Here is a 25553-nt window from a genome sequence, read left to right on the forward strand (position 1 = left end):
CTGAACCTACTCTTTTCCCCACCACTTTTCTTTATACACCTGTGGCTCATTTTGAGAGGAAGAACCAGCTTTTCTCTGTAATGCTTTACATTAACCAGTTCAGCCATTTCCAGCTGCATGAAAGACCTGCAGAAATGCAGACGGATGATTTAAACTCTTGTGACAGACACGCAATAAGTATCACTGAGCAAAAATCCCAATTTCTTTAAGAGCTGAGGCAAGAATTCTCAGCCTCAAACTTAGTTGCAGTTTGTACCATGGCAGGAGTTCTGCTCCTCCATAGGTAAAAGTGATTTTGTTCATTGTGTTTGAGTGGGGAAGGGGAACTGGGACCCATGGCTTTTGTGAAAGAAAGGCAAAATAAAAGTGCTACTCTCAGAGAATTTCCCAGTGAGGGACACGACATCATTCTGCAGAGTCAATGTTGGAGTGGTTTGCTCCCTGTTTGTACATTAAATGCCTTTGTAATGTTGTTTTCAGATGAAGACATTCCCATCAAGGACGTAGCAACCTCTAGAATGAAGTGGTGCAGCGAGCAAGAACACACTCTGCAGGAGTCCTGGAACTCCTTGGTGAAATTTAATTATTCCCACCGTGGTCGGATCTCGAACATGGATTTTCAAGGGGATATTTTTGATGAGTTTCTCCATCAGCAGAAAATCAACCGGCCTGGAGAATATCAGAGAAAAGGGGGACTGCAAACACTACCAAAGAAGCAAGAGGAAGAAAATTCTGTGGAGATCCAGGATGGAAATGATTTTAAAATCCCAGTTTTACCTTATGGGCAGCACTTGGTGATAGACATCCGAACAACATGGGGAGACAGACATTATGTTGGTCTTAATGGAATAGAAATTTTCAGTTCTAAAGGAGAGCCTGTTCAGATTGCAAAAATAACAGCTGAACCCCCCGACATAAATATTTTACCAGCTTATGGAAATGATCCCAGAGTCGTAACCAACCTCACAGATGGGGTGAATCGGACCCAGGATGATATGCACCTCTGGCTGGCACCATTCACCCCTGGAAAAGCTCACTTTGTCTTCATTGACTTTGTGGATTCCTGTCAGGTAGCCATGATTAGGATCTGGAACTACAATAAATCCCGAATCCACTCCTTCAGAGGTGTGAAAGACATCATCATGGTGCTGGATGAGCAGTGCATCTTCAAAGGAGAGATTGCCAAAGCCTCAGGAACCTTGTCTGGAGGTAGGCTATCATTTCTGATTTTCCTTGTGGAAGCAGCAGTACAATACAAACAAAACACATTTAGCTTGTTTGTTATCATTTTCCACTTCAAAGCAAGCTGGCACTTTGGTGTTTAATTTAAAAACATAATGCAAAGCCCATTAATGCATTCTTCACTGATACTGGGGATTTTATCAGCATACAGAGCTAATCTCCATTTTTAACTATGTCTCAGCAACCAGTCTGTGTTTCAATCCCATCAGATAGGCACTAGAAATGTCAAAGTTGCAGCTTTTTGTTTTCACATACATGGTCTTTTGGAATAGGTCATTGGGAAGCTTTTTCCCCATTTTCTTTTCTATGTATCTGAAATCTGACTGAATTCTCTAGTGAATTCTCAATATTCCATTGAATTTCCATTAGAGAAATGGAATTTCCATTGAAATGAATGACCATTAGAGAAATTGTCCAGAGACTTTCTGGGTAGCCCAAAAGCTTCAAGAGCACGTCCTGGTCCTTTGACAAGAGTTTCCAGCAGGGTATTAGAGAATCCATTAGAAAATTGAAATTCTCTAATTTTCTATCTGAATTCTCTAATTTTCCATTGTGCAGTATAAGTTTGAGAGTGAAACACTAATTATAGCCATAGTCAGTATCAATTTGCCATATATTAGCTTTCAACACTGCTGCAAATTAAATGCAAAGAAGGACCAAAAATAATTTTTCTCATTCTTTATTTTCTTTTTGCGTTATTTCTCCATTTAATTCCGTGTGTTGCCTTCAGCTCCAGAGCACTTTGGGGATACCATTTTGTTCACTACTGATGATGATATTCTTGAAGCCATTTACTACTATGATGAGACATATGATGGAGAAATGGGAGATTCCAGCTCCCTGAGATATGAGGAAGAGCTGAAGAGGCCAACAACTGCAGACAGGGAGGGAGATGAGAGACCTTTTACACAAGCAGGGTTGAGAACAGAGGAGCAACAGGTGGGGGCCTCTATGTTTAAAACTCTCTATAAATGTCTGTTTGAAATATGGAAGTAATAGCCACATTTCCAGGCTGGAATAAAACTGCAGAAGAACTAACACAATTATTACTATTTTAAAGACATTTTTTCACCATATCAATAATTTATGTTTTTTTTTTTTTTTGTAGCCCTAAAGTTGTGGTTTCCCTGATTAATTAATAAGCTTATTTCTCTACTTACTTGGACAGAGACTAGGGGGAGTTCTTTATGATTTGGGTACTCCTGAAGGTTTCTGGTCTCTCAGTGATTTTTCCCACACAGCTACTCCTGTCATGAGTAGCTGTCCTCCCTGGCCCTCCAAACCAAAGATTTTTCCATATTTTCCGTATTGTTGGTTTCTTCCTCCACAAATTAAAGATGTTAAATGAGAAGGGTCTCTTCCTCTGAACCCTCCCCTTATTTTTCCTATTTTTCTTTTTTTTTTTTTGACTAGCATCATCACAGGTTTGGGTGCATTTTGCATCCTAAAAACTCCTCTTTTCTAGTCCATGCAGAAGGTATTTCCAAGCCATTGAGCTCTTTCTTGCCTTATGCCATCCCAGCCCAGCAGTCCAGTGTCTGAGCAAAGATCCCACAGGATTTTCTCAAGATGGTGTGTGGCAGTCTTTGACCTGTTTTCCTTAAAATTCTCTACTTTCTCAGAATCTTCCTGAGCACCCTCTGTTGCATCAGTGAGGTTTTCTTTTTCTAGAGTTCACGCTCTTTACTTGTGAGTGTGTCAGGAGATCCAAAGCTGAATCAATCCAGCTGCCAAGATCTTCCCAGGGATGTGTGGTTCCTAATGAGCCTCCTGTGGTTGCCAAACCTTCCCCTTCTGTCCTGTCCTCTTTCTTGAGGCTCACAAGACAAAAGGAGATCCAATGGTGTTGGAATTTGGTCTCAGCATTAAGACCAGAGTCAGTGGCTTTAACCCTTGCACTTCTGCAGGAATTTTGATCCCAGCTCTGCATGCAGTAGCTGAAACTGCTCAGAGCCTTGCACAGTGCAGGGTTTCATGAAGACAAACTGCAGCTGACCTTTCTTTTTCCGATCACCTGTTTATTGTGAGCATTCACCAGGTCCTCTCCCATGGCAGAAGCTTGGTCCTGGGCTGTTTGATCCTTGCTCAGACACAGGCCCTGCCTTTCATTTTGCTGTTCAGCACTGATGCCCTCCACACCCTGATGTACCTCTGAAACTGCTGTGTCAGCAGAGGAATAACAAAAGCTGTTGTGACTGAGCCATTGATCTCCCTGTCACTGGGTGTTTGCTGGTACCATCAGGATTTCTGTAGGGGGATGTTTATGCTACCAGAATGATACAGATCCACTGCACAATTTGTCTTCCCCAGCCTAACCTTGTCAGACCAGTATTGACCAGTTTGAGCAGCCCTGCTGTTGTTCATTCCCCTTTATTCCCTGTTGCACATTCAGTAGATGAAATGGTGTGTTTTACTAAAAACTTTCCAAAAGCTCTTACAGAAGTGTCTTACTTTTCTGCCAGTGTTATCCATGGCCATCTGTCTGTCCATGAATTCAGGAATCCTTAACATGTTGATTTTATACCAGATCAGACCTGTGGCCACTGCACTTGATTCAACTCTGGGGCCAGCAGTGGCTGCTGAGAGAGAGAGAAAGAACAGCACAAACACAGAGTGCTGTTTCTCTGAAACACTCATTCAGCCCTTAGAAATGTGTCTCACAAGGACTTTTTAACTTAACCTCTGTGTTTAATATCCTGCCACCGATTTTTATTGCATTAATTCATCCACCAGCTTTTTGAACCCACGTGCACTTTTAAAATTTACAGTGCTCTGTGGCAAATTTCCCAGCTGAACTTGCATGGCACAAAGAACCTCCTTCTGTTTGTTGCTAGCTTCATTTAATGTTCTCTGGGTTTTGTGTTGGAAGAAACTAAACAATTATTCCCCACTCCCTTGTTCAAGCCACTCAAGAGATTTATACCCCTGTGTTAGTCTTCTAAATCTTTTCCAGAGTGGTTGCTCCTAGGAAGGTGTTGAACATTTGGTCAGGTGTAAGATCATGGTAATACTTTCTACTTTTTATTGCTTTTCCAATAACTCCTGCATTATAGTGGTGTTTTGTTTTAGCCATAAGAATCTAAGAACACAGGTAGGACAATGCCCACTAGCAGAAGTGGTTAAAATAGTAGAAAATGAGACCATATCTGAAACAAAATATGTTTGGCATCAGTGGAATGGAATCATCAGGAAGGGATCTGAGTAGATAAGAAAGGGAGAAAAGAGGTGATAAGGTGCCTTGGCACAAATGGTTTATGCTCTGCTAGGGAGAGCATTATTTTGCAATCAGTAAACCCAGCGTCCATGGGTTTTGGTTTTCAGTAAAGTTGCAAATTTTAATTCCCAGGCTGGTGTTTTAGAATTGCTGTGAGGAACAGAATTGGCTTGTGAGAGAGGTACCCCCAGTGGGAGGGATTTTCCACTGTGTAGGTTCTGTGGGTTTATTTCGGAGCCCATTTCTTGTTCAGTCTCACCTGAATGACTTTGATTCCCCCAGGGACATTTGCTGCCACATGAAGGATATTGCAGTCTGGGAGCCCATGAGATCCTGGGGATCAGTGGTTAAACTGCAGGGATCTAATGGAACAAGGAGACAAGTGTTGACAAGTCTTTATTTATTTTACTTGGGCACTGTTTAGATCCATTTGATGTATTGTGGCTGACAGGAAGTTTATTTCTAATGATGAATTAGAGAGAAAGAGTCTGGACTTCTAATTTCCTGTTTGGCCTTTTGACTACTAATGAGAATTGAGCTGATGTTTACATAGAGCTACTTATAAAAATGCCAAGATTTCATTCTAATCTACTATTATTTATTTTGGAGCCAATACTGGTATATGTGAAGTTAAGATTGTTTTCTCTGTTTTACATTTGTCCACAGAGAGCAGAATTTGCCATTTTATCCCACTTACTCAGTGAAGTGAATTCTATCTGCAATCCTTTGCCATTTTTGTCTTTACTACCCTGAATACCCCAGTGTGATCAGCAAATTTTGTCATCTGTTTGTTCACTTTTCTGAGCAGCATAGGCAATTTTTAATTAGCATTGCTAGAGCACAAGCACAAGCTTTTGGACAAGTTTGCTTGTTTGTTCTGCCTCTTAATTCCTGAGAAGAAATTGTGGTGGCACTCTCTGGTCTTGACTTCCTTCCAGACTCCTTGTGTCTGCAACAGATTTGCAACATATTGCAAATACAGCATATTATCACTTGCTGATGGCAGTCAGCAGGGAAATAAGTGTTATTTAAGGATTTCAGCCTCTTTGAGAAGAGGTAGCTCACACTATGGAGTCTCCCATTTCACATTTCTACATGCACTAAGCTAAACCCCTACCCTAATAATCTTGACTTTCTAAGAACTCCCCTGATATTCTGCATTTTGGGTCATGTTTTCCATATTTTGCAGGACAGCCTGGGTGGGGAGGCAGAGGGGAGATTGATATACAAAAAGAAACAGGTACAAATATAACTTTTTTACAAATATAGACTTCATAAGCAGTCAGTGTAAGTGTAAATACTGAACCTGTTCCTTGACTTTCTTTATAGGTTCAAGAGCCAGACCCTGTCTCTGAATGCATACCAAAGGAAACAGGAATATTTACTGGAAAATGTAAGTTCTTGCATTCGCTTCTTGCTGTGCCAGCCTTCCCCCAAACATGTTATCAAGGATGATCTGATTTGTCAGAGCTGTAGAGCACTTTGTGACAGATGCCAGGTCTAGAATAAAGAAGAGAATTGAATATTTAAGGCAGAAGCTTTGTTTGCTATGGCATTTACAACATTACATTGCAACAGTTGGCTTTTAATCTCAGAAAAATAACATTAACCATTTGCCTAGTCCCTGAATGGGATTTCTAATAGCTGTGTCCCTTACCCAGTAATTCTCTCCCAATCCTTTGTATTTGTGTAGACTGACTGAATTTTTTAGATTGGATTGACAACAGAAACCCTAGAGTAAAGCTAGATCAGAGTGTTATATCCCTGCTTAAGTACCTGATTTATTATCCTGTACCAAACCAGCTCTCTGTGGGCCTTTCAGCTGTTGCCCAGAGAGTTTCTGGATAGTCCGAAAGCTTCAGGAGCACTTCCTGATCCTTTGACAAGAGTTTCCAGCAGGGTGTTAGGAATTTTTTTTCACCCTGAGAGCAATCCAACACTGGATTGAGAGGGTTTGGGATCTGCCAGCCTTGGAGACAGGAAAAATCCCCTGGAGGAGCTCCTGAGAGCCTTGAGCTGGACTTGTTCTGAGTTTGGACCTGGATTAGACCCCTCCAGAGGTTCCTTTTCCCTGTGTCATCCTCAGATCAGAATCCTAAACTCTGGGGAATACTAAATCTGTGTGGACAGCTGCTTCAGTGCAGCTTTGCACTGGAGAACAGGCTGGTTCTGCTCCTGCCTGCTTGTACCCTGAGCACTTTTAGTCTCAGCACTGGCCTGGGGTCTGGTACCTGCTGTCAGTGTAGCCAGAGCTCCAGCTTTGTCAGCTGACAGCTGTTTATTTCTTTATGTCCCTGAAAATGCTGATGAAATCTTACTCCCAAGTGAATCTGTGTGTGTATCAAGACTTGCTCTGGGTTTTTAGGGGTAACTGGGCTGGATGGTTTAAGAGGTTTAATGCTTGTTTGTTTTACAAACATAAATTGTGACTACTGGCGCTTCTTTAGACATTACATTAGATTATTTGTGGGCTTCTGTAGTATGTGAAATGAAAGGTGTTTCTAATTTACAGGGTTGGATTTTTGTGGAACCTGATCAGATTGGAATTTTACTTGTTATATCTGCACATGCTATTTCTGTCCTTTCAGTAAGGCATAAAGCAGGTGGAACAGGAGATTCATATTCAGCCTTTTGTCCATCCAGCTTTTTCTTCCTGTTTATTTTCTGGAGATAGAATCTAATCAATAGTTGTGCTTTTTACTGATGCTGTCCCATGAAAATGCTTCCATGTGTCTAGTTCTTATGTGAAGAAAATAACTTAAAAACATTAGTAAATCAAATTTTTTCTTTGCTTTAACTGTGAGTAGGTGTTTTCTAAAAATGTATGGATTTCTGAGAGGCTAGATTTAAATGAATCTATGCAGTCATTTAGCTGGTGAAGGATGATGGATAGGCTTCAGACTAATGGGTCTTCTCTGCATCTGCATAATCACAAAATCTGTCATGTAACTGCTTAAATGTGTCACTGGCTGGCTGGCAGGGTGCAGTCCCACTAATGAGGCACTTGGGAACGTGCTTGATCAGCAGTTGTGTAATTTCAAATGAACAAGGTGTTGGTGGCACATTAAAGGGCTCTGACACAGATTAAAAGAAGCTGCTGTTACATGGAGGTGGCCAAACAGAGCAGGAAAAATCCAATTCCAGCATATAAAGTGATTTAATCTCTACAAAATATCCATGCTGCTAATCACTGGGATTTGCACTCGTGTTTCCATTGGCTCATCACTACAAACCAGTAACTTTACAGAGGCATTAAATCTATATTCCTTTATGTAGGCCTGCAACTGAACTTCACCATGACCTGGGGAGACTCTCATTACCTGGGGCTGACAGGACTTGAAGTGATAGGAAAGGATGGACAAGCATTAAAAATCAATGCAGAACAGATTTCTGCTTCACCCCAAGACTTAAATGATCTTCCAGAGTACACAGGAGATTCCAGAACATTAGAAAAGTAAGTAACCAAAGACTTGGGATGCATTTTTACATCAGATTTTCTGAAGTGACACATTTCTATAAACTTATGTTAACACATGTTAATGTGAACATGATTTTTATCCCATCACTGCTCATTCTTGGAATTCACAGGCTGTCCAGGAACAGCTTGTTGTAGAAACATGAATGAGATGTTTCCAAAAGATGGTGTTTGAGCTGGGAGATGAGAACATGCCTGCTTGGTATTTCTGCCAAGGACTTTCCAGGAAGGAATGTGGGTGTTCTGTAGCATCTGTCTGTGCATATTGAGTGATATTTATGCAGGATTTCTGGATAATTTCAAGGAAAAATTGCACGTTAGCAAAGAGTGAGGATGTGTTGTGGAATTGCACAAATAGGTGCCAATCTTTTGGCCAATTTGCGGCACTTTTTTTGGCAAATCTAATGAAGTTTTATTCATTGACAAGTATATTTCCTCAGATTAACTTGTGCATCTAAGTGGCAGCAGTATAGAAATGATAGGCTGTAGATCTGGAGAGGACTTGGCATTTTGGATGTTATTGAAGCTGCATCCTGTTGTTTCTGAGTCATCTCTCCATTTTAAAGGGTATTTTTGGTTGTAATCCTGTCTTGCTGGCATGTTTATGGGCTGTGACCAGGTTTATGAATTAGGACTTGTCTTTTCAAAGGCTCTGGAGTCTTCCTTAGGATGTTGTATTCATCTCCATGCACACTAACTCCATTTGTAGTTTCTGCTAATCTGACTAATGCAGATATCAACCTTACTTGTGTGTAATTCCTTGTTCCTTCTGCCATCTTGTATGAAAATCTCCTCTGTAGGCAGTTGCTGCTCTAAGAAATCTTCCCTGTGATGAGCAGATTCTGCTGGGGGAGTCTCTCCAGACCCCGCACTGATGGACTCAGATGCAAAGAATTAATTTACCTTTTTTGTTGGTGTCTTTTCCTATCTGAATGCTCCTTTTGAGCCCAGTGATATGTTGATCCTACAGAATTCCTGGCAAGCTTTCTGCCCCTGATGTATTTGAGGGATTTTATTTATTGTATCTTTTGCTTGCTAGCCTTCAGACTCTTTTTTTGGCCTGTGTGTACGCATTTAACCTTCCAGAGTTTATGAGTCTATCAATTTAGGGCTTTTTTCATCATGAATTTTGCTGAAAGATGGCCCATAATAACTTTGTTTATCCTGCTACTGAGCCAGGCTGGCTTTGAGTTTTCAAGTCCTCCTTCTTTCTAACATCTTTCTTAGTAAGTGGGTTATATTTTTAATTTTTATTTTCTTTTTTTACATTCTTGATTGTTTTGCTAGAGAACTTTTTTGGGCACAAGAAATAGAGGCTCTTTTGGCTCTGGATATTCCTGCAAGCATGTTGAATTTGAGTACATTGCAGTGCTCTCAACTGTGGAATTTGGAATAAGTCCCATGTACTATTCAAGACCAAATCAAGAATTATCTCTTCTCTCATGGACTCCCTAATCAGTTCCTCTGTGAAAGAGTTATTATTCAAATCTTTTTCTTTAAGGAATTGCCAAGTCTGGCACTCATTCTTCCATTAAACTTTTAAATAAATAGTAAGTATAAACTTACTTTTTTGGCAGTGTACCAAAGTAATTACAGAGGAAAATTAATTCATATTCTCCTTTACTCCATCTTCGTATGGCACAGTTTGTGGTAGAAGAATATTATGTCAGAAAACAGCAGATTTAACTTTATTTAGTCAGCCTGAAGCCTGTGCTGCCATGAAAAGACATTGTCCTGCTGGTTGGAAGCTTTGTAAAATAGCAGGGATGTGGCTGATTGTGTCCATGAGGGATGTGTTTTATTCCAGGTCCTGCTCAGGGTTATCCAGTTGCCATCCAGCTCCTCCTCGGATCCAGCAGCTTGTGTTGGCATAGAAACACCCTGCAGGGTGCCAGATCTACTGCTTTGGGTGTGGGAATTCAGGAATTCCATTGTGCCTGCCTTTGGGTTCTGCCTTCAGCCACTTCAGCTTTCCTTTGCCTGTCCCTTTCACACAGGGAAAACCTAAAGATTTTGCTGTTTTTCCTTAAGCAGACCCAATTAAGAAAATACTGGGTTTTTTTCTCTCTCCACTGCCTTTAGTTCAATACTTCCATGCTATTTTTGATGTTTTCTGTGCTTTTAATTGCATGCACAAGAGCACGAGGAGCCCTGGAAGCTGGAAGTGACATCCAGAATAAAATGAACCTTAGGAAAGTCCCTGCCTTTGATGAGAGAAGCCAGCTTTTCCCTTTGTGCAGCTAATGGACTTTTCTCTTTGTAGGTTAATAGATGGCACTAATATCACAGTGGAGGATGACCATATGTGGCTCATTCCCTTCTCTTTTGGAGAAGATCATCTGCTCACAATCCATTTTGATAAAACTGAAAGTATTGCAGGGCTTCGCTTTTGGAACTATAATAAATCTCCAGAGGATACCTACAGAGGGGTAAGTAAAAGAAAAGGAGCACTGCCAGCAAAAATATACAGCAGTGCATTGGAAAATTGGTACTGTGATGAATGAATATAGCTGCCTTAGTGGAACACCATAAATCTTTCTAGATTGTCTGAGGCTGAATTTTGTGGCAGGTATAATGCATTCCTGTCTCCACAAACAGCAGATAGTAAAAAAAAAAAAGCCAGAGATGCTTTAAAGAACTCTTCACAGCTGATTTTTCTAAGAGACACATACAATAGCACATATTATTTTCAGGATATATGATTCTGAACTGGTATCCTCTCAATATCTTGTATTTAGACTTACTATATGATTCTGTATTTCCTGAAATGCTGGGAATGATATGAGGGAAACTTTTCCAAAGAAATTCTGTTTAGTTCAGGTTCAGAAGGCCACTCACTCAGTACTGCCTTTTCCAGGAAGAGTCTTTTGAAATATTAACATTTAATAAATGGAAATTTGCCACCTTCAAGCAGTTTAGCTAAATTAATTTAGCTAAATAATTTTTAATTCTAAAATATTTTTATAATTAATTTAGCTAAATAATTATTAATTTTTTAATTTTAGCTAATTTAGCTGAATAATAATTTAGCTAAAATTAACATACATCCTCTCTTATTTGCAAATTGCCTGCTTTATATATTTTTTTTCCATACTAAATTGTTGGGATTACCAATTGACACCTGAGGGAGATAATTTTATACCTTTTCACTCTGAGTTTGGCTGTCCTTGCATACCACTGCTGTACTTACACTTGTAATGATAATTGTAATGAACCAGAGGTTGCTGCTCATTGCACAGAAAGTTTAGAAATCCACCTGTCCCTAGATTTTCCACCCCATAAGGCAACTGTTACATTCTCAATGTCCAAATTCAGGCAATAAAAAAGAACAAAAATGTTGGCACATATTAAACTGGAGATAGGACAAAAAGGATCTTTATTAAATCCCAGCTGATGCAGAGATTTGAACAGAGGGCCCCTGATTTTCTGCTCCATCACATTTGACACATGGGAGGGTTCTAGAGCATTTTGAGCGTTACCATCTAAACATATAAATGAGGGCTTTTAGTGGAATTTATATCCTGATTTCAGCTGGGATAGAGTTAATTTTATTCCCAGGAGCTGTGTTTTGTTGGTAACTTAGTGATATTGTAGTTGTTGCTGAGCAGTGCTTATTAAATGTCTAAAATCTAACATGGAATTTGGTCTCTGGAGGCCAAACCAAGAAAAAAAAAAGTAAGGTGTATTTTTAGCAGTTTACTTGGCTAGGTAACAAAAAGAAGTGAGTCTGATACAGGTGATTCTGATACCTGCATGAATACTGAAAGTCCCATGAGAGTTAGTGGATACCACTTAAAGGAGGAGCCCATACCTGCAGTCCTGGAGAAGGATAAAATAAATTATTTGGAAAACAAAAGATGCAAGGTCCACTGGGCCACAGGAAAGGAGGTTTTAGGCTGTAAACCCAGGGCATCCTGACATCTGTCTCTTGAAGTATTGCTGCTCCTTGTAGGAGCCAGTCCCTGGGTGTGAGATGGGATGATTTGTTAGGCAGCTGCAGGCTGGGGGATTCTATTCACAGCTTTAGTGTGAGAGGGTAATGGCAGTGACTGTCAGAATGAAGGCTTGGGTGCTATTTGCAGCTCTGTGAAAAATCACCTTGTGAGAGCTTTGTTATGCCATTTGTAAAATGCAATATGTGACGGCTGAGTGCCTCCTCAGATGATGAGAATTACTTAGAAATGAGGGCTGTAAAGGGCACATAAATATAAGCAGCTGTGGTGTTATAGGTAAGATTCCATCTCTGACTCTCCAGACTTCCCATTCACTACGTGTTTCCGCTTAGGAAAGTGGATTTCAGTGGATTTCTCACTTCCTCTCCTTAGCCTGGCAGACTTAATCAGCTGGAAAACAGCACGCAGAAGAGTTTCTCATATGAAAAAGCTGTTTCCTTTATTTGATCCCAAGTGTATTGAAGATGAAGCCAGAAATAGTTATTTCTCCACACTTGGTAGTCATACAAACATTCCCTCCTAATTAATCTTCATGGAAATTAACTGAGCCCCTCCTCCAGTCTAGCACAAGCTGGTACTTGGTGAGAGACCCAGGGCAGTAAATGCTGCTTGTGATGAACATTAAGTTATATTTAACAAATTAGAAAGCAAGGTGCAGTGATTAATTGCTGGAGCCTGGTTGAATTGTTCTGCACCTGGGATCATGGATACAGCTCCACATGGTGCTGCTGGGGGAGGGTGAAAGGGCCAGGACTCCTGCAGCACCTGAATAAATGTGCCTGAGTTATTCACTTTAATCTCCAGAGGTTGGATAAGGTGTGCTTGCATCTCTGAGGTGGCCACAGCTCAATTGTCTCTGTCTGGTGCAGGCACCTTTTCTTTATTCATATGCCCTGAGGTTACACACAGCACTGCTTGGCAGAGGAGTTTGCATGATCCTGGAGAAGTCCAAGTGCCACCTGCCACAAAAATAAATAGAACTGCTGAAACACAGGCTGCTGTAAATGCAACAGAAACACCAAAATCTGCTCTGGAGAGAGCAGCAGGCTGTGGGATCTCTGGAAGGGTGCCCCCAGCCAGGCTGGGCAGTCCCAGCTGCCTTAGCAGAGCATTCAGGTGCATGATGTCTCCTCAGATCCCCTGACTGAGAGCTTCCCATTCTCTTGATGTGTGTAAATGTTGTGGCAGGCTCAGGGATCAGAGGATTGTTTAGGTTGGGAAAGAGCTGTAAGGTCAGCATGTCAAACTGCAAACCTCACAGTGCCAAGGGCAGCACTGACCCATGTCCCCAGGTGCCTCATCTACACCTCTGAAATCCTCCAGGGATGGGATCTCCACCCCTTCCGTGGGCAGCCTGTGCCAATGCTTGAGCACTCTGGGAAGAAGGGAGGTTTCAGTTTGCTGAGATCTAGTGCCATGCAGCAATTCAAGGATCTGTCAATTCCTTTTTTTAGTATTTTTCCCTCCAAATCCTCACTTCTGCCATCCCCATCCATGTCAGTGATGACATGGACTCTATGGATTGCAACTTTCTTTTGCCAAAGGAAGTGTAGTCCTCACTCTAGAGGAATGAAATAAATACAGCTAAGTGAAATTATTTCAGTCTCTGAAGTGAATGGAATTGGTTGCAATTATTTTAATGGAAGTCACGTCGTGGAATATCAGGTAATCTGATGTTTTGCTCTTTTCAACCAGGCTAAGGTGGTCCATGTGGTGCTGGATGGGCACAGCATCTCCCCCCTGGAGGGCTTCCTCATCCGCAAGGGACCAGGCAACTGCCACTTTGACTTTGCTCAAGAAATTCTCTTTCTTGACTATCTACAGCCCCAGCCAGCTCCTAAAGCACACAGGAGGTAAACCAGGATGTCTTTGTTGTCTGAAGCACAGGGTTTCTCTTCACTGTTGCAGTGTAATTTCACATTCTCTGCTGGAGCAGCCTGTGTGAGGCTCCTGGATGAAAACATGGAGCACTTAGAGCAGAGCTTCACTTGGTTTTAACCCTGACCAAATTGCTCTGAGCTCTGAGTCAGGTCCAGCATCACAGGTGGAGGTGTTGGGGTGGTGTTTGTGGAGGTTTAATTCTTTGGTTTTGTTCTTTTCTGAATGAGCCAAGGGTACATAAAAAACCTGTTTTGACTTGGTTTTTTTTGGCAGGAATGCTTCAAGGACACTGGAACAAGCCAGTATGGACTATGAAGCACCATTAATGCCCTGTGGTTGTATCCTTCCCTGTCATCTGGAATATTTTAGAGTTACATACCATGGTTAGGAGTCCTGAGCTTTATAAATCCAACAATTTTGAGTGCTTTAAGCTATTAACCAGATACCAAGAATATGAGAAAGGCTTCCATAAATATGGCTTAAGAATAAATCAGTGAAATATCATATATGAATATGTGGCCTGTTTTCAGATCCTCTGGTAGCTTTTTCTCCTGAACTGCAAATAAGAGTGTCTGACATCCTGGGCTGCACAATAATTTTTCAAACTGCAGATTAATTCTGTTAGGACAAAGCTTCTGTACTGATATTTTCCTTAACAGCCTTTTGCTTTTTAGTTATTTTCCAGTTCCAGCTCCTGACGAGTTGGGGTGATCCCTACTACATTGGTTTGAATGGGCTGGAGCTGTTCAATGAGCACGGAGAGCAAATCTTACTGACTGAAAACAGTATCCTTTGCACAGCAAGCACCCCTGGCCCTGCTGGTGCACTTTACTCCCTGGCAAATCCTCACAGGGCACCACTGCACATTGCCAGCTTGTCCTATGGGATGAACTTGGCTTCTATTTCTCTGTGTTTTGGTGATGAACCTCTTTTCCATATGTTTTTTATGGATTCTGTGTATTTCCAGAATGTTTTTTCTCTCAATGGGATGCACCAACAAAGCAGGACAAAGTGAGAGAAGGGAAGGCTTGAGAAGGGTGTGGTGTTTTCTGCTCTTGACATTTCTTCTGTGGTGGGGAAGGACCAGAAAGTTTGCTGAGCTATAAATTCATAAGAAACGATTGAGTTCAGTGCTTTTTTTATTTTTTTAATGGAATCTTTCATTGTGCCTCAAGAAAGAAATTTTTCATAACTCTTGTTCTGGAGATTTAGGCTGTTGTAGACACCCAATGCAGTGATGAAGATCAGGGCTGAGAGTTTGTATTTGATTCAGTGCTCCCTGGGTATCCAAAAAAGGGAATGAGGGGCATGTTGGGATGATTGATGTTCATCAAGGTTGCACTTTTGCTCTGTACCAGCTAAAGTCTTCTAAGAGCTGAAAGCTTCGTACCCAACATACATCTCCCATAGTTCAGGTACATGGAAAGAACATTTATTAGCCTCTTGGAAAGAATAAATAGCACAAATGCTGCAGGAATTGTTTGTCTCTAAGGATCCTCACTGCCTAATAAATAGGGAATTCCATGAAATAAAGGCTTTTCCCCAAGTGCTATTTTGATTTTTATCTTGTATGATATGCCCTGAACTTGAAACATTTATAATGGACAAGAAACATTTTGAAATTGAGAAATGGTAACAAATTCTCTTTAGGAACAGGGATCTTTAACTGACCTGGTTCAGCTCCACAGTACAAAACAGTGGCAGGTAAAGAACCCTCAGCTCCTTTTGAATGATCAGCTTTCCTGCCTGTGCAGTTGTGTAGGGATGTATTAGGATCCCAAAAGAGCATATTTGTCTTAGTGCAATGTTTAATGTGATAATTCACAACTGAATCAAGCTTTTCTTAAACACTTGAGGAATTACTGTGTCATTCCTTCAGTTCTTTATGAATACTTACAGACTTTTAGAAAGCAGGACAGGGGGAAATTAATGTCCCTCAAACTGGATTGCTCAGGATTCATAATTCTGAAGCCAGTGCCATCCATCTATGTTTCTTTCCATGTCTTTAACATTCATTTATGTTTTTAATGTAAATGTTCTCTTACAGAGAAAATCTGGTTGCCTGTTCGACAGGGGTTTAATCTTTCCCTCTCGAAGAAATGAAAAAAGGTTTTATTACAGTTACTGATTTTTACCACAAACCTTGAGAAACTCAAGCAAAATCTAGTCTGACTGATGACTGCCTCCTGCAACTCTTCTTGAGATAGGTTTTATATGAGGAATTTGCACAAGTTTATGATAAAAATCTGTGACTTTGTCACCAAAAAGCTGGGAAGTGCCTATTCCTGCTAATGGAATTTTATTGATGAAGTCATAAGTACATACTTGAGAATAAAATGCATCTAGTTACTTGATTCCTGTTTTAAAAATAAATTGGAATGCCAGAATGTCTAAGGGTTGTCCTGCTTTTAAATATGTGCTCCACGTTCCTCAGCTGTGCAGTCCTGGGAGTAGTGCTGTAGTGGTGAAAACTCATTCAAGGAGTTGGGAACAGCACAGACTTTTAAATATGGTGTTTCTGAAATATCCATTTTTAGGTTATTTATGCTTAAAGCTTTTTTTCAGATATTGCTGCTTTTCCAGATAGTGTCAACATTTTAGATGATGTATCTGGAGACATCCGGACTCCAGACAAGCTGATTGACAGAGTGAATGACACCACTGATGGCAGGCACATGTGGCTGGCACCAGTTCTTCCTGGTTTGGTACATTTTCCCTTTCCATTCTGTTCTAGTCATGTGTGGGGATGGAACTGGAAGCATGGAGGAAAGGGGAAGCAAATAGAATTCAGAGCTAAATTTGATTTTAGTAACAGATGCTAAATCACTGCTTTTTAGAAGTTGTTTTTATTGCAGCCTCTCTGCCCAGCACAGGCAGCAGCAATGGAGGTTCCCAGGTTTGTCATTTCCTCTCTCCATGGGGCAACAGCAGAAGAGTTTCCAGAGATGGTTTTTGAGTCACTGTGACAAAGATACTGATGAAGGAGTGCAATAAACACCTTTCTGGTGCTTTTCAGTTCATTTTTACAAAATACAATGAATGTTGTTCCAGCAGTGAGAAATTCTTTTTTAATCTCATTATCTATGTTGAATTCAAATTTGTAGATTAGGGATGGCAGACTTAGTGTTTCATGTCCTAAGGCCACGGATGATTCAGCCCTTTCAGAAGTCCCATGTTTTATAGCTGGGATATCAAAAATCTAAACAGGAAAAGTAGATCAACTTAGATGATTTCTGACCTTGTTTTGGGAAAGGACATTTTTAGGGGCCTGTAATGGACATGATTAAAGTGGTTTTATTTCTTATAAGAGAATGGATTTAAAAAGAAAACAAAGTATAAACCTGACATGTGGTAAGTTATCACTTACTGTGTTGGTGAACTCCTCACTCCAGATGTTGCAGTTATTAATTAGAATATTAAAAGCGAGGAATTGTTAATTTACATCATGATGTGTTGTAATGAAGGGCTATAATTAAGGTAAAGCTTTTAAGTATACTTGGGAATAGTGAGTGCTTGAATTTCCTAGGGAAGGGGAAGGTCTGTGTGAGGCTTGAGGCTCCTGCTGTGCAGATCCCAGATCTTGAATCCTGGCAATTTGATGGGATGCTCAGATGTCTCTTATAACAGGATGACTGATTGATTTGACAGCCATCTGAGTGTGCTCATGTCCTTACAAAAGACACACTTGCAGAGGCTCTTTCACTTGGGAAAAAGGAAAATAACAAGCTCTGGAATTCTCTCTCTTTGTGTTGTTCTGCCTGACACCAAAGTACTGCAGAAGAGCACAAAATACCAGTATTAAAGGGTAAATTGATAATGTGTGAAATGCAGGAGGCAGAAGCGATTTAATGGTGTTTTCTGTCCTTGAACTGTAGCAAATTACACCTCTGTAAGATCCACAGAGTACTTTTCCCTCCTCCCTCTCCCTGGGATGGTTGTTGAGCTGGAAGGTGCTGGATGGAGCAGTCAGCTATTGATGCTCAGCCTCTGGAGCTGGGCTGCGGAACCAGAGCTTGTGATTGCTCCCATCCTCAGTGCAGCCTGCCTGGGAAGCTGCTTTAACTCTTTGATGTGTTAGAAGCTTCAAAAGCTTGAAGGGAATTGGTATTATAGCCTTTCTTTTCCTTCCTAAATGGCTTTTCCTTTTTAATTCTGAAAGTGGTTTCCTCTTTTTCACATTCATTTCTTACATAAGCAGAATTTGAATTGTTTGTTCTCCTGTTACTGATTGTCATTTTATTCTTTCGTTTGAATGGATTTTTAATCAAATATATCATTTGCTGTGGGATTAACAGTTGTTGTTGGAGACAATGCTCCAGTTGTCTCATGGAAAATCACAGATACAAACATTTCTATTGATCCAATCTACCTTTCTTTCTTCAGTAAAAAAAACCCCAGCATAATGATTTAATATAACCTACAGTATCTTCTCTAGCACATCAAAGGATTAAAACTTCAGAGGATGCTAAAGATGGAGCTTAAGATATGTTGATGTGAAGTTGATATAGTGGCTCATAAAAGGAGAAGCATGGAATTAACTGTAACAGGCAAGATTGGTTTCCTGCCTGCCTAATCTTTGGTCTTAACATCTTGACATTAACGTCACTGAAAGGCAGATGAATAATACCTCCAGCAGTAATTGTTTAGCAAGCATCTGGAGGATTGTCTCTAAATTCCTGGTAGTATAGCTCACACAAAAAAAAATGCAAAATTTCTGCAATAGCTTTCAGGGCATACAGGGGAGATTTTAGTCTTGCAAATAGAAAAGTGGATTTCATTCATATTTGGTAGAAAGAGATGGAATGGAATGGAATAGAATAAAATCATGGATTCATAGAGTGGTTTGGGTTGGAAGGGAACTTTAAAATCATTCGGATCCAACCCCCTGCCACAGGCAGGGACACCTCCCATTGTCCCAGGTTGCTTCAAGCCCTGTTCAACCTGGCCTTGGACACTGAGGGATGCAGGGGCAGCCACAGCTGCTCTGGGCACCCTGTGCCAGGCCCTGCCCACCCTCACAGGGAACAATTCCCTCCCAGTGTCCCATCCATCCCTGCCCTCTGGCAGTGGGAGCCATTCCCCCTTGTCCTGTCCCTCCATCCCTTGGAAATTGTCTCTCCATGCAGAACAGAACAGAACAGAAGAGGCACCAGCTTGTCTTACCCCTAAGGACATGTCTGTATTTGGTTTATGAAATACTCATTAAAAGTGTCTCTCTCCCCCTCCTCCAATTTCCAGGCAGTCCAGGATGACAAGAATGCTCCAGATCTCATCTTCTGTGCTTTAGAGAGCAGCTGTGGGGTAGAGCCAACATCTGGGAATTATCAGCAGGGATGATAGCTGAACTTCCATCCTCAGCATCAGTTCTCTCTCCTCCAGCTATATTTCTTTAAATAAGAATCTCTTTTGATGTAACATGCATGAGAATTCAATTTCTCTGGGGACTTAGTGCTGTTAAATATAAATTAATTCTCTTTTGCAGGTGAATAGGGTATATGTCATTTTTGATGTACCTACCACTGTGTCAATGATCAAGTTATGGAATTATGCCAAGACACCTCAGAGAGGTGTGAAGGAGTTTGGTGTAAGTAATTTTCCTGTGCATTTTGTATGTCCTGGTGAGTCAGCTGCCTCCATTCTGAACGTGTTCTCACAGTTTGTTGAAGTGTGATTCCCTGTAATCTCAAAGGATGGGATTCATCTCATTTAACTCTGCATTTAATATTAAAATGACTAATCTATGCCAGTCATCTGTCCTCCCTTTTTTTTTGTCCAGGGAAAGAAAACTTGATCTCATTTTTGTCTTAGATAATTGTCTTAAGACAGGATAACACTTGCCTTTTTCCACTGACTGTAGAGTAGGCCTGGAAGAGTAGTTTGAACTACAAACCCAAGTTTTAGACAGCTGAAGAGAGGTGAGATTCATTAATTCCTAGATTTAAGAGTGATTCACTCCAATGAATAGAATGGCAATTATGTATGTAAAACACGAAATACATTTTTAATTACCTACTTGAAAGCTGCATTAAAAAACATCACCGACAAGATGAAAAACCTAGGGAGGAAAAAAAAAATCAAACTCCAGCAGCAAATAGAGAGAAATGGAAGTTTTAAGGGACAAAAGCTAAATAAATAACTGGATTTGTGAAACAAATAGGGCAAAATGCTTTTTAGAGACAACTGCTGAAAGCAAGGCCTGATTTCTTGATGGATTTTTGGTTTATTTCTTCAATGTTTGCAGCTTCTGGTGGATGATCTGCTGGTGTACAATGGGATTCTGGACATGGTGAGCCATGTGGTGTCAGGCATCCTCCCCACGTGTGACCCCGTGGTGCCCTACCACACCATCCTCTTCACAGATGATGAGAGGATTTGCCACCAGGAGAGGAGAACTGTTATCAGGTATGGGACTGGGTCTGGCTTGGCACAAAGAATCTTGCCTTTAAAAACTGGTTTGATGTGACTGATGTCAGCAGTGTGTGTATTGCTGAGGAAAATTCCCTCCAGAGCATCCCTGGCCTCACTTAAGGAGGGATAAGGAGATTTTTAGATACGAGGACCAAATTACCAGCTTTGTTTGCAAGCATCTTTTAGCACTTCCTGGTGTTCATGATTTATATTTACATCTGTTTTCATGAAAGCCTGTAAACACAAAATTAAAAAGCTGGGCTTCCTTAGAGAAGGATTAATAAATCCCAATGTTATTAACTAGAGGGGGGAAAAATAGAAAGTTCATGAAAAAACCAAGCATCAAAATTAAAGAAAATAAACTCCTCTGATTTGACACAAATGCTAATTAAGAAGCCAGAATTCTACTATTTTATAAACAGTCTAAAATAATGAACTTCTAAAATGAGAAATGAATTGCATTTGGGGGAATGATGCTTTAAAACCACTAAGTTGGCAATCTCATGGAGAATGTGATGAAATGCAGTGAAAAATGCACTTACATTTAGAAGGTCAGGATTGGTAGGATCTAAAAAACAGTCCCTGGCAAGGAAAGTAAAGATTTGAAAGAATAATTTATTTTAAATGGGATTGAAAAGTGAAAAAATGAGAGCTTATAGAAATGAACACTTTCTTACATGTTGGACAGCTGACAAATAGAGTGTTTTGCACATGCATCACTTGGAAAAAAAAGGCAAGTTTTGCATGGATAAATGGTGTTTGATCCCCCAGAAGGATATTCAAACATTTAGAAATAAGCAGAAGGAACATGAGATGCTCTGAATAAAGACAGAAGTTCACATTTGCCTGCAGGGTTCGTTTTCTTGTGTTTCCCTGAAGCATTGGCTGTTGGCCACTGCTCCTGCCAGAGGTTAAATAAATGATTATTGTTTGGATGTGTTGTGTTGGACTTGTGTTTTTGTGTGAGTGGCTGTGTTGTCATGGTAAAATTTGGAGGTGAACAATTTCTCAAAGTGAAAAAGCCACTGAAATGAAAATGCCTTGAGGAAATGAAAGTTTTGAGAAAAATTTCAGTGGGATAGAAAAAGCAGAAGGATGGGAAATGAACCCTTACTTTCCTCAGCTTCAGATCTTTCTATGAGTAAAATCATTTTATTGAAACCAGGGAATCACCAGCTGTAATCACAGATCTTTTTTACATAACTTCCTTTGCACATATTTATAAGATATATGTCCTTTGATCTACTTTAAAGAGGAGTTTTTGGGGTCACAGACACTGCATGGTCTCTTTTCCAGCTGAGCCTCTTCTCCTCCAGACTCCTGAGCAGGAGTTTTCTTGCTCTTTCTTCCCAGCCTGGTCTGCAATCATCTTTTCTCTTTTTTTTCACCTCCTACCCTGCTAAAATACAGGGTACTCCAGCAGCAATGGAAGACATGCTGGATAATATCCTTTCATTTTAAAAATGCTCTGGAGCTTTTGGATACTGTTGCTTGTGATGTTGGCTTGTTTTATGAACCTGAACTTGAGTCTGATATTATCATCAATACTTTAAGTTTTGGTTTGCTTCAATATTGGCTCTTCTGCTTCACTCTGACAGTTGGAGGGACATTAAGTTTTTCTTCAGAAATAGAAAGCCATTTTGTGCGAGCCATTTTTCTTTTATTGCAAAGGCACAAATGGTTTTTTTTGGTCTATGTGAAAGGGAGATTTTATTAGTGATGTTTTCCTTACCTTTCCTTTCCTTACCTTTCAATTCAGCTCATGTTTTTTCCTGTAATTTGTTTATTTTAATTTACCTTTGAAGTTATTACTTTTTTCCCCAAAAATAAATGGTTAAAAGTTTGCAAGCAAAAAAAAGCCTGCAAGCAAAACTTGTCGCAGTAAATGAATGTTGTTTAGTTCAGAAAAGTTTCAGTGCTCTTTCAGAATTAGAAAGCAGTATGGAAGTTCCATATGAGGATTTTTATACCCCCTTTGTGCTCTGATTTAAAATCTCACTTTGCTTTGTGGTTCAAGCTGTGTAGGCAGGCTGGAAAATTGTAGAGTGAATATGATATTTATATTTGAATGTGTGCCTGAATGAATGCCACTAATTAAAACTGGCAGGAAATCCTTCAGGTGGATGAGGACAGGATAATTCCTGTGTGGGTAATCCTATGTGCTGTGGCTGTGCTGTGGAGCTGTTGAGCTTGCAGGACTCCAAACATCCCTTCTTTGGTATCCTTGTCCACAATTTTCACTCATAATAACTCTCGTAATTTTCCCCAGTGTTGATGATTTTGGCCCTTGTACTGATTTCAATCTTTTCAGCAATCATGTGGGGGATCAGGATGTACGAATGATGAATGAAAATGAGATTGTCACCAGCAGCAAAAAGAAACAAGTTGTGGCTGATCCGGGTGAGTTCTGCCTTCCACATTTTTCTTCTGCTCAATTCCTGCAGACACAGTGTGGATAATGAGCATTGTTATAGCCCTAAACTGGGAAAAGTGGGAAGTCTTCGTGTATATTTAGCTCTGCTTTTTCTGTCATAAAAAGACAAACTGCAAATCTCATCATCTGGTGGGTTTCTACTCTGTATCTAAATCTGAAAGGGGATCATGTGGTGGTGGCTCACAGCATCACAACTGCAGAAATCCTCAGCAAAGAAACTGGCTGAAGAGAAATTGAAAATGGCTGTTAATTGTACAGGTTCATTGTTAGCTTTTGGAATAAAAAGTTCTTTGCATCCCCACTGGCCTTTTAAGCAGCTTCAGAGATGGTTCAGATGTGTCTGAAAATCACACAGACCCAGAATCACAGTGAGTGGAACAAGGGGGGAACCCTGTTGACTCTGTTCCTCCCACTGTCTTTCTGGTTGGTCTTTTTGCTTACAGAGTGATAATTAAAAAGACAACCTCTCTTTTTTCCCAAGGAGAAAGACTAGATTGTATTTATAGTCTGAAGAGTACCAGTCATTCATTGTAAATTACTCAGAATAGCTCCCTAAATACATCTCAAATTCTCAGCCAAGCTGGTATATTCATGATTGGTTTTCTCTCCTGAGCATGACACTTTCTCCAATTAGTTCTCTAGAAAGTGTTACAGATATTATTTGATGGCTTTTAATAACAGTTCTGTAGGAGAAGGATTTGAAATGCCATTGCCTGTGAAAAAACAGCTTGAAAGTTATTATATTGGAAAATACTTGTCAAAAGTATCCTGAACATCTCTGTGCCCACTGGAATGGCATCCTGGCTTCCAGAGCAGACCTGTCCAGTAAAGAACAGCTGTCATTGCCATGGCCATCACAGCTTTTCCTTAGCTCTGAGGACACAGAGCCTCTGAAGTCACCAGCTGAGGGTGCCTGTTGCCCTCTGCCCCATGTCCCCTCTGCAGTCCTGGCTGGTATCAGCCACAGAGGGTGTTGATAACACATTTATGGAATGATTTGGGTTGGAGGAGACCTCAGGGGGTTCCCTTCCTGAGGGAGGGTTCAGCCTCCTACTCAGGACAGTGCCAACTCTGAATTCAGAGCAGCTTGCACAGGAAAGGAATTCCATGGGGCTGAAAAAGCTGGCAGCACTCAGTGTCACAAACATCACTGAGAAGGGCAGCTCTGCTTCATTCTGGGGTGGAAAGAGAAATGAGCATTTTTGTTCTTTATTTTACTCCATGTTATTTTACTCCATGTCAGTTTACTACACTGTTGGTCCTAAAGCTGCCCTTCATTTTCCTCAACAGCTCTGCGCCCCAAAACCTGCATCAATGAGAAAGGACAGCAGAGGAGGAGAAGATAACAAGGAAAGTCCTGGATGCATCCAGCCCTAAGTAACTGCACTCCAGATCTCCAAAATCTGCATATCCAAATGGAAGATTTTCTATGTCTGCTGCTGCTGATCCACCTCCTCTTGTGAGAGGCAGTTTTATATGCTACAGGAATTTTTTTTCAGAATGAAATATGAAGCATGAATTCAGTTTCCTGGGGTTTTTTTTGGTCATGATCTGTCTGAATTTCCCCCCTTATCTCTTAATTGAAAATCCAGGGAAGAAGGAACATAAAAGAGAGAGTGAGAACCTTTCTGCTGACAACTGTTCTGCCAAGTACTGAGAACTTGGGTTAAGCAGGATTGTCCACAGGTTTTTTAGATTATTTCTAAAGCTTTTATTCCTAAATCCTAGCTGGATGATCACGAAGATCCTCACTGGAAGGAGGTGTTGCTTTATTTCTGATGCCTGTAAATAGTTCTCAGGGAAATGCACTTATTAGAGGAAATACTCTTTAGCTGTCTGTCTCTGGGCATGTTTTGGTGCCAGGGCTGTCTGCAGGAGCTGCCACTGTTTCTGACACCTAGACAGGTTCCACTGGGCTTGCAGAAATGTGATGGATGCTTTTAGGAAGTAGAGATCAGGAAGTGGCTTTATCAAGGTTTAATAAGTGCATTTCAGCTGTCACCTTTTCATGTTTTGCAGTGAAATAATTATTTCTTTCATCATTTCACTACCATGGAAAAATCAAGTGAGGTGTTTTGCCTGGAGTGCCATTGACAGGCGCTCTGCACATCCTTCAGAGTTCTCCTGCTACAGAGCAATGTTTTTTCCTTCTATTTTGCCTGAATTTTTATGAACAAGGAGGCCATGCCTCTGTGCTGCACTAACCAGATGTTGCCAGCAACAGATCATCACTTCTGAGAAATGGTAAATGCCTTTTAATTAGCTGAAGGTAAGGAGAGAAGTTCATTTTTAAACAAAAATACCCTGCACATGTAGTCATTTAAATAAAAACTCTAACCAAGTAAATATGCTGCAGGATTTGCTATGCAAATGTACTGTTCCCTGAAAACTTGGTGTTTGTGACAACCTGTAAATCTCTTCCATGGATTCTCATTTAGAACTTGCTCATTGCTGTGAGTCTGTGATTGTTTCCAGAGAGAACTGAATGCTGAATTCAGGATGTGCTTTTACACATAAACCAGAGATAGTGGTGCAGCTCAATTTAGAATCAAACTGTGCTGCTTCCCTTTCTGCCCTGTCAGAAATGTAATATCTTGTATATTTGCTTATTAAAACTTCACTGCTGTTGCCTGAGCTGAAAGGACACAAAATACCAATGCATTTCCCAGGTTTCTCTGCACTGATGGAGCAAAAGAATTTATTTTGTACTAAATACAAACTACTTTACTTTTAAATGTAAAATAGTGTGTGTGAGTACATTGTACTTTGTTTAAGGGCTCTTCCCAAGCTGCACTGACTGTAGAACCCTCTTGTTCTGAGAACTCTCCCCTTCTTTGTTTCTGGTGTAATTTTACCAAAAAACCAAGTGCTAATTTTTGCTCCACATCATATAACAGGCAACTCCAAATGAAAAAGAGGAGGAGCTGAGAGGAGGGGTATTGGAAA

At 40.5% G+C, this 25553-nt stretch overlaps 1 protein-coding gene across 1 annotated transcript in view; it reads left to right on the forward strand.

The window, feature by feature from the left end:
- The window catches only part of KIAA0556 (KIAA0556 ortholog), a 55635-nt gene extending 30286 nt beyond the window's left edge, over positions 1 to 25349 (forward strand). Inside the window, exons 14-26 of the mRNA XM_031060498.1 lie at positions 481 to 1209; positions 1973 to 2181; positions 5786 to 5849; positions 7733 to 7910; positions 10195 to 10360; positions 13580 to 13737; positions 14039 to 14103; positions 14440 to 14550; positions 16331 to 16470; positions 19248 to 19349; positions 20007 to 20167; positions 22485 to 22573; positions 23898 to 25349. Of these exons, the coding sequence (XP_030916358.1) occupies positions 481 to 1209; positions 1973 to 2181; positions 5786 to 5849; positions 7733 to 7910; positions 10195 to 10360; positions 13580 to 13737; positions 14039 to 14103; positions 14440 to 14550; positions 16331 to 16470; positions 19248 to 19349; positions 20007 to 20167; positions 22485 to 22573; positions 23898 to 23953 (2228 nt within the window). The 3' untranslated portion in view covers positions 23954 to 25349. The remainder of the gene's footprint in view (positions 1 to 480; positions 1210 to 1972; positions 2182 to 5785; positions 5850 to 7732; positions 7911 to 10194; positions 10361 to 13579; positions 13738 to 14038; positions 14104 to 14439; positions 14551 to 16330; positions 16471 to 19247; positions 19350 to 20006; positions 20168 to 22484; positions 22574 to 23897) is intronic.
- Positions 25350 to 25553: the final 204 nt, after the last annotated feature.

The sequence above is a fragment of the Geospiza fortis genome, unplaced genomic scaffold, assembly GCF_000277835.1.
Source record: "Geospiza fortis unplaced genomic scaffold, GeoFor_1.0 scaffold114, whole genome shotgun sequence".
Taxonomy (NCBI): Eukaryota; Metazoa; Chordata; class Aves; order Passeriformes; family Thraupidae; genus Geospiza; species Geospiza fortis.